General features: G+C 36.6%; 1 protein-coding gene across 1 annotated transcript in view; it reads left to right on the top strand.

Annotated features, from left to right (window-relative positions):
- Nucleotides 1-6813: 6813 nt before the first annotated feature.
- The window catches only part of si:dkey-192l18.9 (F-box/LRR-repeat protein 7), a 49401-nt gene continuing 42030 nt past the window's right edge, over nucleotides 6814-14184 (top strand). Inside the window, exon 1 of the mRNA XM_056450342.1 lies at nucleotides 6814-7080. Within this exon, the coding sequence (XP_056306317.1) occupies nucleotides 7044-7080 (37 nt within the window). The 5' untranslated portion in view covers nucleotides 6814-7043. The remainder of the gene's footprint in view (nucleotides 7081-14184) is intronic.

Below are 14184 nucleotides of genomic sequence, written 5' to 3'. Positions count from 1 at the left end.
CAAACTGAAAGAAATTACATTCTAATAAGATTTAATGTTGTTGTTGGTGGTGGTGGTAGTAGTTGTAGTGCACTGTAAGAGAGAGTACGTTGCAAGTATTAGTATTGTAAGTAAGAGCAGTTTTGTATGGTTTCCAATATGATGGTTTAGTTTATTCTGTCAACATGAGTCAAGCTTGTGTTCATTGCCCAGCTGATGATACTGTTAGCATGAACGGTTTACACAGCACTGCAAACAACAGTCGCTAATAGGCCTGTCATGATGCATTTTTGTTGTGCGATATGGAGTCATAGAAACGATTGCAATGTGTTTTTAATGTCTGTGTTTATATGATTATACAGCAGCATATACATAGTCACAAACACATTCAGGGGACAAAAACAGCATGTAAATGTGGCTTTAACATTATTCTTCAATCTGAAAGTGAAGCGCAGATTTAGAACCGAGCTCATTTGGACCCAATCTTCTAAAGCTGACAGTAGTTTTCAGGAAAATGTGACAACTCACCTCATCTTCACCTGTTAGTAAGCATGGTTTGTAAAAGAGGGCAGCACAGTCTCTCAGTGTTAAGCACTGTGGCATTGAGTCCCAGCTAGGTCAGTTGGTGTTTCTGTGTGGAGTTTGCATGCTCTCCTCCCCCATGTTGGTGTGGGTTCCCTCCGGGTGCTCCGGTTTCCCTCACAGTCCAAACACATGCGCTATAGGGGGATTAACTAAATTGGTTGTAGTGAATGTGTGTAGGGGTGTTTTCCAGTACTGGGTTGCAGCTGGAAGGGCATTCACTGTGTAAAACATATGCTAGAATAGTTGTTGATTCATTCCGCTGTGGCGACCCCTGATAAAGGGACTAACCCAAAGGAAAATGAATGATTCTTTGTTAAAGAGTTGAACCCTGAACTCGCTGACGCCTCCGATGAATGACAGAAGCTGCATAATCAGCTAAAATGTTGAAGACTGTTTATTTATAAGTAAACATGATATATATTGTTGTCAACAAAAATGAAGTCACTAATACAGCAGCTGCTCCTCCATCTATAGCTGGATGGAGACTGTGTTCAGGCTGGAACAGTAAGGGTCCTCCTGTATGTTTATGACCATAAGACTTCAGTGTTCTGCATCCTAATGAAGGTTTAATCCATCTAAAACCTCAAATTACACAAGTTCACTATCTGACCTTTACGCTCTCTCTAAATCTCAGGTTTCACAGGCATTTCCAAATCCACAACTGCAAGCTTTTCTTCCTGTGTTTGTGTGCTAGTCGGAGACAGGAAGTTGATAGCGTTCTTGGGTTGCAGATCGTTTGGCTGTAAAAGGTTTTCTCTGGCTTGGCATTTGACCCTGGTGCAGACGGCCAACTCACAACGCTGGCTGATTGGTACCATGCAAAACCAAACACACACACACACACACACACACGCGCGCGCGCGCGCGCACACACACGCACGCGCGCGCGCGCACACACACACACACACACACACACACACACACACACACACACACACACACACACACACACGCGCGCACCAGTCAAAAGCAGACGCTAAACATTTTCTCAAAGTGTGCTCCAAGAAAAATAAGTGTAGTGCAGTTCAGCGTGTTTTACTGATGGAGAATAAACCAATGCATAATCAACAACAGCCCATGCTCTTTATCAAATGTGTGGTCTAGGCATCTGACTATTAGATTGTGTTGCGATTTTAATATCATCGTATATTGTGTTGTACCATACTGCAAAACTCTGATATAATGATATTTAGTTTTGCTGCGATTATGAATATAATTTCACCACATGATTTGGAAAGACTGCTTTCATTCAGATAAACTGCGACACTCAGGTTCTTTTTCTATGCAGTGCATCTGCATAAATGAAGCAAAAATAAATACGGTGCTTCATAGTTTTCTGGCGAGTCGAACAGTGTTCAAGTAGAGCAATTGAACAGTCAAATGTAAAACAGCATGGTCATCATTGTAAATTATTTTCAGTCGGCGCCAGTAGCCTAGTGGTTAAGTGCGGTGACATATAGCACCATAGTGCTCAGGGTGACCTGAGTTCAATTCCCAGCTCGGGGTCCTATACCCATCCTTCTCTCTCTGCTCCCAATGCGTTCCTGTCTGTCCTCCACACTACCCTATCCCAATAAAAGATGAAACCTCCTTAAAAAAAATTATTTTCATAATTAATATCTTCATCTTTTAATCTCTAATAAATAATATAATCCTGTGACGTGACTATTGCGGATTAACACATTGTGATATCGATGCACAAACTATATATTGTTATTATCAGGATACTGACTGAAGCTGCAAAATATTCCTTTACAGTTTTTCTCACTGGTTTGGTGCATTTCTGATAACACTATTTACATCTGTACAAGAGTTCATGCATTTCTCAAATCATTCAGTCATCTGTGCACATCAGAGCAACAGTTTCTCAATCATTCCAACAAATTGCCAATGCTTTTAGAGATGCATCAACTGCTTTGAAACCACTCTCTGCTGTTTATAACATTATCATCTGCTTATGTCATGTCAGTCAAAATGAACTAAACTGAATGCTGAATAGTCATTCCATATTAAACTAATAACCCCTCACTTCATTACTGGAGTGAGTACATACACTAATGTTGAACTAGTCAAAATCTGTCAAGCTGATTAAATAAAAATATTGAAATCTTTATTTTTTTCCTGAAAATGTTTGCTAAATTGAACAATATCATAAATGATTTACAGACCTGTGTGTGTTGTAGGTTCAGTTCTAATATGCAGTATTGTCTACAGTTATGCTCAGCTCTACTCAAAGGAAGTGTATGTTTGTTGTAAATAAGGCTGTATTTATTCTTTTGCACAGTAATGCTGTGAATAAATTAGAATTGAAAAGAGCAAGTGCAGTAAAAATGTGAACTATACATATTCAGAGTCTTGTACTTAGATACCTCATTAAATGCAGTGATGTCTGACTTCACTGTAGTTTTCAAATGGCTGTGTATAGTTTATAGTGCTGTCTTGAGCAGCAAGTGTCACCCAAATCTGACTGTTTTACACTGGTATAAATGTACAGAGTAAACTGACATGATGAAAACATGACAGAGCCATCTGACTGTCTTGTTCATTAACGATGGTGTCAGGACTTTTCATCTTGATGACACTCATTGACATCAACACTTGCTTTTAAGGAATGAGCTCTCCATTTTGAGACAGTAACACACTTTTGCAGGTTATCAACTCAGTTTTGCAGTTTGCACTAAATGTTTTGAGAAAAGCATGAACTGTTGTGCAGATGTAAACAGTGTTGTGAGAAATGCACCAAAGCCACTGAGAAAAACGGTAACAAGTATAATGACAATGTTATTAGTCTGTTTATTTATAGTGTATACATGTTCAAAGTCAATAAATACTTCACGATTCTTTAAGTATATAGTAGTTAACTTTTATAGTTAAAACTTGTTAGTAAATGTTAGTTAATGCATATAAAACTGCCAGATTTATTACAGTTACTATTAGTTTTAAAACAAACTGAATAGTATTAGCTATTAAGTCCATTTAATCAAATGATAATCTTTTCCATTAGACATTAACTAAGAAATTTACAATACTTTATAATAAGGTTTAATTAGTTAATGCATTTACTAACATGAACTATGTATGAAAAATACTTGTACAGCATTTATTTATCATAGTTCAACATTTACTAAGGCATTAACATCCAAATTCATTATTAACATTAGTTTATGCACTGTAACTTAACATGAACAGCTCTATTTTCATTAACTAACACACTGAAACAATTATTCAAAGATGATTCCTTGGATTTACTCAATTTTTTTACATTTATTTGGGCCGAATTTAAACAAACAAATTAAGTTGAAAATTGCTCAATTTAATTTGTTTAAATTCAACACAAATAAATAGTTTGCAACAGTTTTGCATGCACTTTTTTTTCAGTGCATGAACAGATACTGTATTAAATGTATTGTTCAATGTAAGTTCATGATAGTAAATGCACTAACATTAACACAGCCTTGTTGTAAATTGTTACCAATTAACATTACCTACACTAAAACATGCTGCTGCTTGTTCAAACTACTTAAAATGAGCTGAAATGACACAATTTTTGAGGACAAAGTGTTTTGTGTTCAGTCCACTTAAATTAAAGTTTTGTGTTGGGATGACATCAATGAATTGTTTGAAATCCTGCATTTAATTTAGTGTAAGATTAATAAACGCTTTGTAGATTTCATCATGATTTTAGTTAAATTAACTCATATTTAATGGAGTCTTACAGTATTTATGGGCCAAACAAAAGGCCTATGCATAGTTAGAATTTTTAAAACTTCAAAATGTTTGAAATAAATCACCTATTAAAGTCTTAATTAACCATGTTAACTCATTTAATCTGCTGTGATCAACAACCACTGCTTAAAAAGCTGAAATTAATCATTATTCTCCGTATTTTGAGGTGCCTGTGATATTATAGTGCATGTTTATTATCACAACATATTGAATATCAGTATATATCTGGACATTAATGTGTGTTTAGAGTAAAGTGGTAAAGAACTACAGTGATCTTTTAGCATGAGTCTATTCATAATAGCAGTTTGATAAAGTCAGATATGTTGATTTCTAAAACAATTCATGTCCGCCGTGTCAGGGCCACCAGCACAGAACACAATCTCAGCACTTGTAAACAATAAGGATCTCTGTATTGTCGCTGCAACATAAAGGTCACAGGCTTTTACTTGATACTCATGGAAGTCATTCGTAGACAGAAATACCCCTGTGTGGATGATTCCTGTTTTGAAGACTTCCGTTAATAGTCTCAGATGACTTATTTCTGTGCAGGAAGTCTTTAACTAACAATAGAGAGAACACAAGGAGGGTTTTGTTTGTTTTGCAGAGACGAGGAAAGGTGTATGGCCACTGATATTAATATATCTTCATTTGTCAATGAACCATATGACCAATTTTTGAGTGATATATGGATTACTTGATATTCATTAATTTTCCTTCAGCTTAGTCCCTTATTTATCAGGGGTCGCCACAGTGGCATGAACCGCCAACTATTCCAGCATATGTTTTACGCAGCGGATGCCTTTTCAGCCGCAACCCAGTACTGGGAAACACCCATACACACTCATTCACACACGCACTCATACACTACGGCCAATTTAGCATGTGTTTAGACTGTGGGGGAAACCGGAGCACCCGGAGGAAACACACACCAACACGGGGAGAACATGCAAACTCCACACAGAAACACACACTGACCCAGCTGGAACTTGAACCAGTGACCTTCTTGCTGTGAGGCCACAGTGCTTTTGAACACATTACAAGACAATCTGTCAACTTGTGAAATTTGAAAAATGTCAAAAATAATAATTATTAAATCATAATAATATAAAACAATAAATATTAAATAATAATAATGTCAAAAAAAGTCAAATATTGATGAAAAAAAGCCAGAATTGTTATATCTCAACTTCAAATTGAGAGATGAGAATGTGAGATGGGAAAAACAGTCACAGAATAATGAAAATACAATATATATAACTGGAAAACATTTGGAAAATGAATATTTTTATCCAATGTCTCAGTGAAGATGGGTTATACTGTATTGGTGCATTTAAACAAAACAGATTTAATAAACAGATATTTTTATTAAAATTAGATTTAGTCTCCAAACATATTTAGAAATGGAAAGATAATACACTTAAATTCAGGCAATAAATTCAATTAAATTTGTGAGAGGCGTTTGTATATGCTGAGCACTGTGTGTGTGTGTGTATGTGTATATATAGATAGAGAGATAGATGGATGGATGGACGGACAGATAGATAGATAAAACAGTTTATAGAAAGAAAGAAAGATAGATAGATAGATAGATAGATAGATAGAGAGAGAGAGAGAGAGAGAGAGAGAGAGAGAGAGAGAGAGAGAGAGATAGATAGATAGATAGATAGATAGATAGATAGATAGATAGATAGATAGATAGATAGATAGATAGATAGATAGTTTGGTCTATATCAGCATGAATGAGTACACCACTCACAGATCTCTTTTAAATTGATATTGTCTACAGGTTGTTTTACAATCATATATTTGTGTATAAATTAGATTATTCAGTGCCAAAGACAAAAGCTAACTTAATGAAATAACGGAAAGACTTTTCCAGCACGTTTCTAAACATAACAGATTTAATTTCTAATAACTGATGTCTTTTCTCTTCACCATGATGACAGCACATAATATTAGGCTTAACTAGGGTAATTAGGGTAAAGTTAGGGTAATTATAAGTCATTGTATAACAGTGGTTTATTCTGGAGACAATCCAAAACTAATATTGCTGAAGGGGGCTAATAATATTGAGCTTAAAATGGGTCAAACTGCTTTTATTCTGAAATAAAACAAATCAGACTTTCTCCAGAAGAAGAAATATTAGAGGAAATACTGTGAGAAATTCCTGAATCTGTTCAACAACATCAGGGAAATATTTGAAAAGAAAGAGAAAATAAAATCACAGAGGGCGAATAATTGTGACTTCAACTGTATATATAATTTCTTTATTAATCTGTTATATTATCAGTCACATCATGTCGCCTCCGCGCTTTATCTTGTGAGCTCTTCTGACGCTCTGTCTGGAGGATTAGCAGCCGCGCGTTATAGACGGAGGGGTCTGTCTCTCTCTCTCTTCAGCGGGTGCAGCCCCTCATAAAGTCGGAGGATCTCTTTTCCTAGCGAGTTCAGCCCATTATACAGTGTTTTATTATTCGGAGGGTCTCTCTATCTCTCTCTCCAGCGAGTTCAGCCCCTCATACAACCCGTAAAGTCAGTTTTTCTGCACAGATCCGCCGGACCCGCCCGCTACACACACACACACACACACACACTTCTGCAATATTACGCACACTTTCTGCGCTCCTGCTTTCTGGATGTCCACTTATAAAGAATACTGCGACTTTCTCATGATGGATACATATGCAATATCGAGGATTTGTGTGTGATCTGAAGGCTTTTTCCCTGAGGACTGAGATTATGTGTTCTTCGGGATGGGGGCGAACAATGGAAAACAGTGTGAAAGTGAAGGTATGACCGCTAGAAAACACTTCATTATGCACGATCTTTACCCCGCCTATGATGCAGGGCTTATATACACAAGTGTGTGATATGCAACATTAAGAATTAAATGCTTATTTTGTGTATAAACTGTCATGACTTTGAAATACATACACGAACTGCCTCAGAAAACTGATGTACAATAGGCTGCAGTGTGTCTGTCAGCTATTAAGGACGATGATCGTTCAGCTTTTAAAATCATTATTTAAAAAGTTAAAGATGTAGCATATTATTATTCATGTTATGTATCTAGTGCTTGAAGCAGCATGCTGTAATTTTAGTAAAAACGTGGTGTTTATATATAATGCAGCTGACAGTAAACATTCTGCGCAGGTTCTCAACAGAGGAGCGTGTTTTCTTCTGATGACGCGTTTTGGGGGCGGGGTTATCGTCTATATTTCTTGCATTGATTTAGTAGAAACCATACCTAACCATAGATATATACACTAGATATCGCATACGGGCACTGAGCATGCGTCAATGGCGCCGCCATATTTGTACAGTGCTCCCAGCACCAAAGTCATTTAACAACACTAGTCAAGACTAAAGCCAACATGAAGATGCTGGACTTTAGCGCTGTGAAAGGTGTAGTAACGAGCAAACAAAGAAAACAAAGCACACAGGCAGAACATTTCATAGGTAAGATTTAGTTTACGCTTTTGTGTGTTATGAACTTTTGTGCTAAACAAGTAGCATTGTTGATGATAATACAGTCTCTTACTGCACTGAACATAAGGTAAAGTAGTGCAGACTCACACTAAATGCTTATGCTAGTTTGCTTCAATAAAATCAGCAAACAGGCCCTAAAAACACACATAAATAATACAAGTTTTGGTAGCTTTATAGTTAAACACTGCAATGACAAATCATGAGTGTTTTCAAAATAGCTCCGGATCAATTATAATACCAGTTGGACATCCTGCGATGTGACTTTTGCGGATGCACATATTGTGATATCGATGCTGAAACCATATATTGTTCAGCCCTAATGTATATGTAACAATATTAAGACAAAAACAGTACTGAAAAGTTTGTCTGCAGCCTGACGACATTGTCCGAACAATCCCTGCTCATGCAAATAACCAAAAATGGCTAAAATCTGATGGTCATTCTCCTGATGTGCTCTATTAATATTATAAACATTCAGACGGCAGTGTTTGGAAAGGCTAATGTGTGTTTTTTCCATATGCTCTCACTAATGGCACAAAGCAGATGTTCTGTGCACTTGAGATCCCAGAAGAAACAGCTGATATGTACACTGCGGATGATGGTGTGTTGTGTGTGTCGTTTATGCAGCTTTGAGAAAAACTCAACACTTGTGGGTGTGTGAAAATGTTCACATGCAAGCCTTATTTTTCAACACCCGTCAGATCATCATTTGCCTGTGATGCATACAGTACTTCACTCACGTCTGTACATTAGTGATGGGAAAGGAATGAGTTTTACGCATTTAAAAACGCAGTAACTTTGGCCACTAGAGGGCGTGTATTCACAACAAACAAAGGTGAGTGTGGAATCATGAGCGTTACAGTCTTCATCGTCCTCCTGCAGATATCATGAGCTAAAGTATTCAACCCTTATTGTCATGGTAGTTTGAAGCGGAGTAAGGCAGAAATGGAGTGTGTGTGACATTATAAGCATGAACACAAAGCACACACAGTTATTTCTCTTTATTTAGACTTTCTTTTAAATATTAGAGAGTGTAAATACATGAGTCAGTAAAACACACCACACCATTCTAGTACTTTTGGATATTTTACCTTAAAAAGGCGACAGGTTCTGTACATATTAGTATGGTTTTATAGTGTAGCATATTGTCTTCAACTCACTGAATGATTATGCTTAATTATCATAAACATTCTGGCCCTGTACCTCTATTTTACAGCATATGAAGGCATTAATACACATTATGCATCAAGGACACTGGAGTTTGTGTCTGATTTTGAATTTCTCTTTAGTTCTGGCAGATTCAGCTTGTGCTTTGCATGCGTTCAGGACAGGAAACATGTGAAAGCTTTTGAGAAGCTGTTTTCCAGACCAGAAACAATTATGTCTCTCCTCAGCCTTGGCTCTTTTGATAAGTCAGATTGTAGAGCAGCTCACGGTGGCTGAACTCAGATCAGCATCAGTCGCTGGAGTCAACAAGTGCATCCGGATACAGTTGAAGTCAGAATGATTCGCTCTGCTGTGAATGTTTTTCCAATATTTCCCAAATTATGTCTAACAAAGCAAAATTTTCACAGTATTTCCTACAATATTTTTTCTTCTGGAGAAAGTCTCATTTGCAGGGTTCATACACATTTTTACTACTAAAATTCCATGACTTTTCCAAGACTTCTCCAGAACTTTCAAGTAGATTTTCATGACGCGATGTTTCATGTAATATCTACATATACACGGTAAATAATAAGAAAAACAATGGCGTTCAAATTTATTACAGCACATCATAGCAGTGTTTCCCAACCCTGTTCCTGAAGGCACACCAACAGTACACATTTTTAATGTCTCCCTAATCAAACACACCTGAATCACCTAATTAGAACATAAGAAGAGACTCCAAAACCTGAAGTTAATTAGTCAGGTAAGGGAGACATCCAAAATATGTACTGTTGGTGTGCCTCCAGGAACAGGGTTGGGAAACACTGTCATAGCATACACAACCATCTATTTTGATTTAATTAGTTTATATATGTGTGTAAAATTGATTTTGATGATGCTTAAACAGCACTAACAATGTGAGAGCAAGTTTTTGGCCAAGGACAGAAAAGTAGTAAAGACAGCTAACCTATATTTTGAGTAGGGCTGCACAAGATATCGTTTCAGCATTGATATCCCAATGTGTGCATCTGCAATAGTCACATCACAGGATATACAATGTTGGGATTATAGTTTAATATAGAGCTTAATAATAATGGAGTAAAAGTGTATCATCTGCATGCATTTTTAAAGAGATAGTTCACCCAACAATTACTTTCCATTTTTATTACACCCTTCACTAGTTTCAGTAATTAGAGTTTTCCTTTTTTTAAATGAACACAAAAGAATATAATATAATAACTCCTGTAGTATAGTATATACTATAGTATTGAAACAAGTGAAGTGTGAGTAAATAGTGAGTACATTTTAACCTTTGACTGAACCGTCCCTTTAAGGCCTGTGACTGCGTGAACATTTTAATACTTCACATTTTAAAACATCCGGCCACAAGTAATGTTTGAAATAATATACAATGAAGACTCTGCAGTGTTGATTATTCAATATCTGTACCAGAATAGTGAATACCTGAACACTATAATTCACTTTCATCTTTACTCTATTTTATCTATCTATGCTTGTAATTTATTTGTGATATATTATTGGAGATTCACTCCTCTACAAAATCCCCCAAATCAATCCAAATAAACCTGTTAAATCCTCTGGTGAAATTGTGTTTACATCGCAATATACATCACAGAAATACTAAATATAGTAACGTCAGATTATTCCAACATCGCACAGATTTTTGTTCAACTAATTTCCATGACTTTCCTAAAACTTGGTGGGTTTTTCTGTTTTTCCAAAACTTTTCCAGGCCTGGAACATGCCATGTCAAAATCCCACGACTTTTCCAGGTTTTCCATGACCGTATGAACCCTGTATTTGTTTTATTTCAGCTAGAAAGCAGTTCTTAATTCAGAACTGAGACTCGGTGCAAACCAACACATATCAGTGATTCAGCGTCTACATTTAATCATGATAAAGAGCTTTAATATGTATTAATTAGATTATAAACCTCACCATTGTGTTGGAGTGCAGTGAGTGCACTATTCTGTGCTTCTGAATGGCTGTATTTACGTTTCTGTCGTGTTTCGTCTGCTGCAAACAGCCCAATTGCTCATCACTGCGTATCTCATCACGTAGCGTGTTGTTAGGACACGGGGTTACAATGTAACCTGCTCACCTAATGTTTACGCTAGTAATATTTATATTATTTGCTAATTAATATCCACCTCATGTTAACTCTGAATCTGCGTCTCATTTCGGAGGCTGCTACTGTCCGCCAGAGGTCACATTTAGATCACAGACTCATGCTTTGAGAGCCTTCATGACTGAATGAATGAAATACGCTGTTTTCCACCATTTGGCAACCCAAAGATGTTAAAGAAGCAAAACAAAGACAGACGTTCTGGCACGTAGCGCACATGTTCAAAGCAGAATATCTGACTTCTGCATTGTTTTCCAGATAAACAAGAATGTTCACTGAGCATGTTTCTAAATATCTCCACACACATGATGGTGTTTATTGATGCAGACGAGTCTAAAACTGACATACAGCACCTTTAAATATTGCTTTTGAGTGATTTTTGTATGTACGTGTGTGTTATGTCATGATGATGCTGTCCTTATTTCATTGCCTCTAGCGGGATTAATAAAGTTGTTCAAGTTAAACTCAATATGGTGACAGAGCGTTTGTGAAATAGTGAAACTTCTTCCTTGTCCTGATGGGAGATGGCTGCGCTCGGGATGGCAAACAACTGACAGCTTAATGATGCAGATTTATATTCAGAGTCCAGCAGAGCACGTTTAGCAGGACAGAATGGAGACGTTTGGATTTTCCAGCCGTCACTTCTACAGGTCAGAGTTGAGCTGAAGTTCAGCGGCGGTGTGAAGAAGATCTCAGATCAGTGCTCAAATACACCTGATTAAACCACTGCATTTAATCTGACAGATCATTCATTCATTCAGTTTCCTTCGGCTTAGTCCCTTATTCATCAGGGGTCGCCACAGTGGAATGAACTGACAACTATTCCAGCATGTGTTTTAATCAGCGGATGCTATTCCAGCCGCAACCCAGTACTGGGAAAAACCAATACACACTCATTCACTTACACACTCATACACTACAGGTCAATTTATTTGATCAATTCCCCTATAGCGCATGTGTTTGGACTGTGGGGGAAACCCGAGCACCCGGAGGAAACCCATGCCAACATGGGGAGAGCATGCAAACTCCACACAGAAACGCCAACTGACCCAGCCAGCTGTTCAGTTTTGAGTAGTAACCCAGCAGATATCAGTAGTAAAGATCTTTCAGCTCTCGATTCTGACCGTGAGTTGTGCGATGTCTCTTTTAGCAGGGAAGTAATTCGGCGTCCTCATCCATTTTGATTAAGCTGAAGACTTTAAGCTTTGTGAAATCTTTGCCTAGCAACATAATAATAACAGCGCTGGTATCTGCTCGTAACTCACAGATCTGCGGATACAAGAGGAACCGCAGCAGATGTTCAGGCTCACTGATGTCACTCGATCAGAAATCAAGTCAAAATCATGTTTTTTTTACATGTTAGCATCAGTGTGTTGCTCTCAAAGGCCACACATGATGCAAAATCGACTTTTGTAAGCTGTTTGGAGTCTAAATTATTCACCCTCCTGTACATTTTTCTTCTTCAAATATTTCCCAGATGATGTTGAACAGAGTCAGGAATTTCTCACAGTATTTCCTCTAATATTTGTTCTTCTTATTTGTCTTAAGAAGAAGTCTTATTTGTTTTATTTGGGCTAGAATAAAAGCAGTTTTTAATAGTTTTAAACCCATTTTAAGGTCAATATTATTAGCCCCCTTCAGCAATATTAGTTTTGGATTGTCTCCAGAACAAACCACTGTTATACAATGCATGCCTAATTACCCTAACTTTACCCTAATTACCCTAGTTAAGTCTTTAAATGTCACTTTAAGCTGAATACTAGTGTCTTGAAGAATATCTAGTCTAATATTATGTGCTGTCATCATGGCAAAGAGAAAAGAAATCAGTTATTACAAAGAGCACAGAATCACTAAGAGGCAACACTCTGTTGCTATTCGGGAAACAGCCACTAGATGCCGCTAGTGTCACGCAGAAGCCATTATGGAATGAAAATCCCATTCGAACAACAACACAGATAACTAACATTAGACAGAATGAATTAAAATATTGAGTTAAATATGAGTTAAAATATTATAAATTCATACACCCCCATTGAAAAGCAACATATTTATTTTAAACAATATCTCAATGAGAAGAAAACAATTTCCAAAATGTTGACAAGACTAAGTTTAATATATCTGTTTAACTTATGAAAGTAAGGTTAACAAAATAACTTCAATTACAATTTTTTTGAGTTTTACTTAAATTAAGGTGATGCAAAAATGAGTAGTAAACATATCTTTTCCATTCTTCAAAAATGACCTCTCTTTTAGAGTTGCTCAGAGAGATGCTCGACTTGATGTCTCTTCATACAGCTGAAGTCAGAATTATTTGCCCCCCTTTGAATTTTGTTTTCTTTTTTAAATATTTCCCAAATGATGTTTAACAGATTCAGGAAATGTTCACAGTATGTCTGATAATATTTTTTCTTCTGGAGAAAGTCTTATTTGTTTTATTTCGGCTAGAATAAAAGCAGTTCTTAATTTTTTAAACACCATTTTAATGTCAATATTATTAGCCCCTTTAAGCAGTATTTTTTTTTCGATAGTCTCCAGAACAAACCATCATTATACAATAACTTGCCTAATTACCCTAACCTGCCTTGTTAACCTAATTAACCTAGTTAAGCCTTTAAATATTATTCTAGACGACAAGGTTTTTTCCCTATCTCTCTCCATGATTATTGTATTGTTTACTGTTATTTTATATTGTTGAGTGTGACTTGTTGCAGTCAACTGTTGGCTATTGCTGTAAACCTAATTGCCCTTTGGGGACAATAAAGACATTCTAATCTAATCTAATCTAATCTAATGTAATCTAATTGTCTTTTTTTTATTTACTGATGTTAAAATAGGATCCAAATCCCTGCAATTCTGAGGCCCACCACACAATGTTTAAAAGGTTTGGAAAATCTGAGCCTGTTTGTAATAAAGAAATGTTGGTAAAATCACTCTGTAATTCATAATCAGCTCAGCCGTGTGCGTGTACGTGTGTACGGCAAACTCTGTATCTGCATTTGTGCGTGATTTATCATTTCAGAAAGCCACAAATACATTAATTTAGCTGGTGTTTTAGTAGACTAATGTAGGGGATAGTGAATTTCAGATACAGCCTGTGTGTTCACATTATA

This window comes from Danio aesculapii, chromosome 24 (genome assembly GCF_903798145.1).
Source record: "Danio aesculapii chromosome 24, fDanAes4.1, whole genome shotgun sequence".
NCBI lineage: Eukaryota > Metazoa > Chordata > Actinopteri > Cypriniformes > Danionidae > Danio > Danio aesculapii.
Note: the sequence above shows the minus strand (reverse complement) of the source record. Positions and strands in the feature narration are given on the sequence as shown.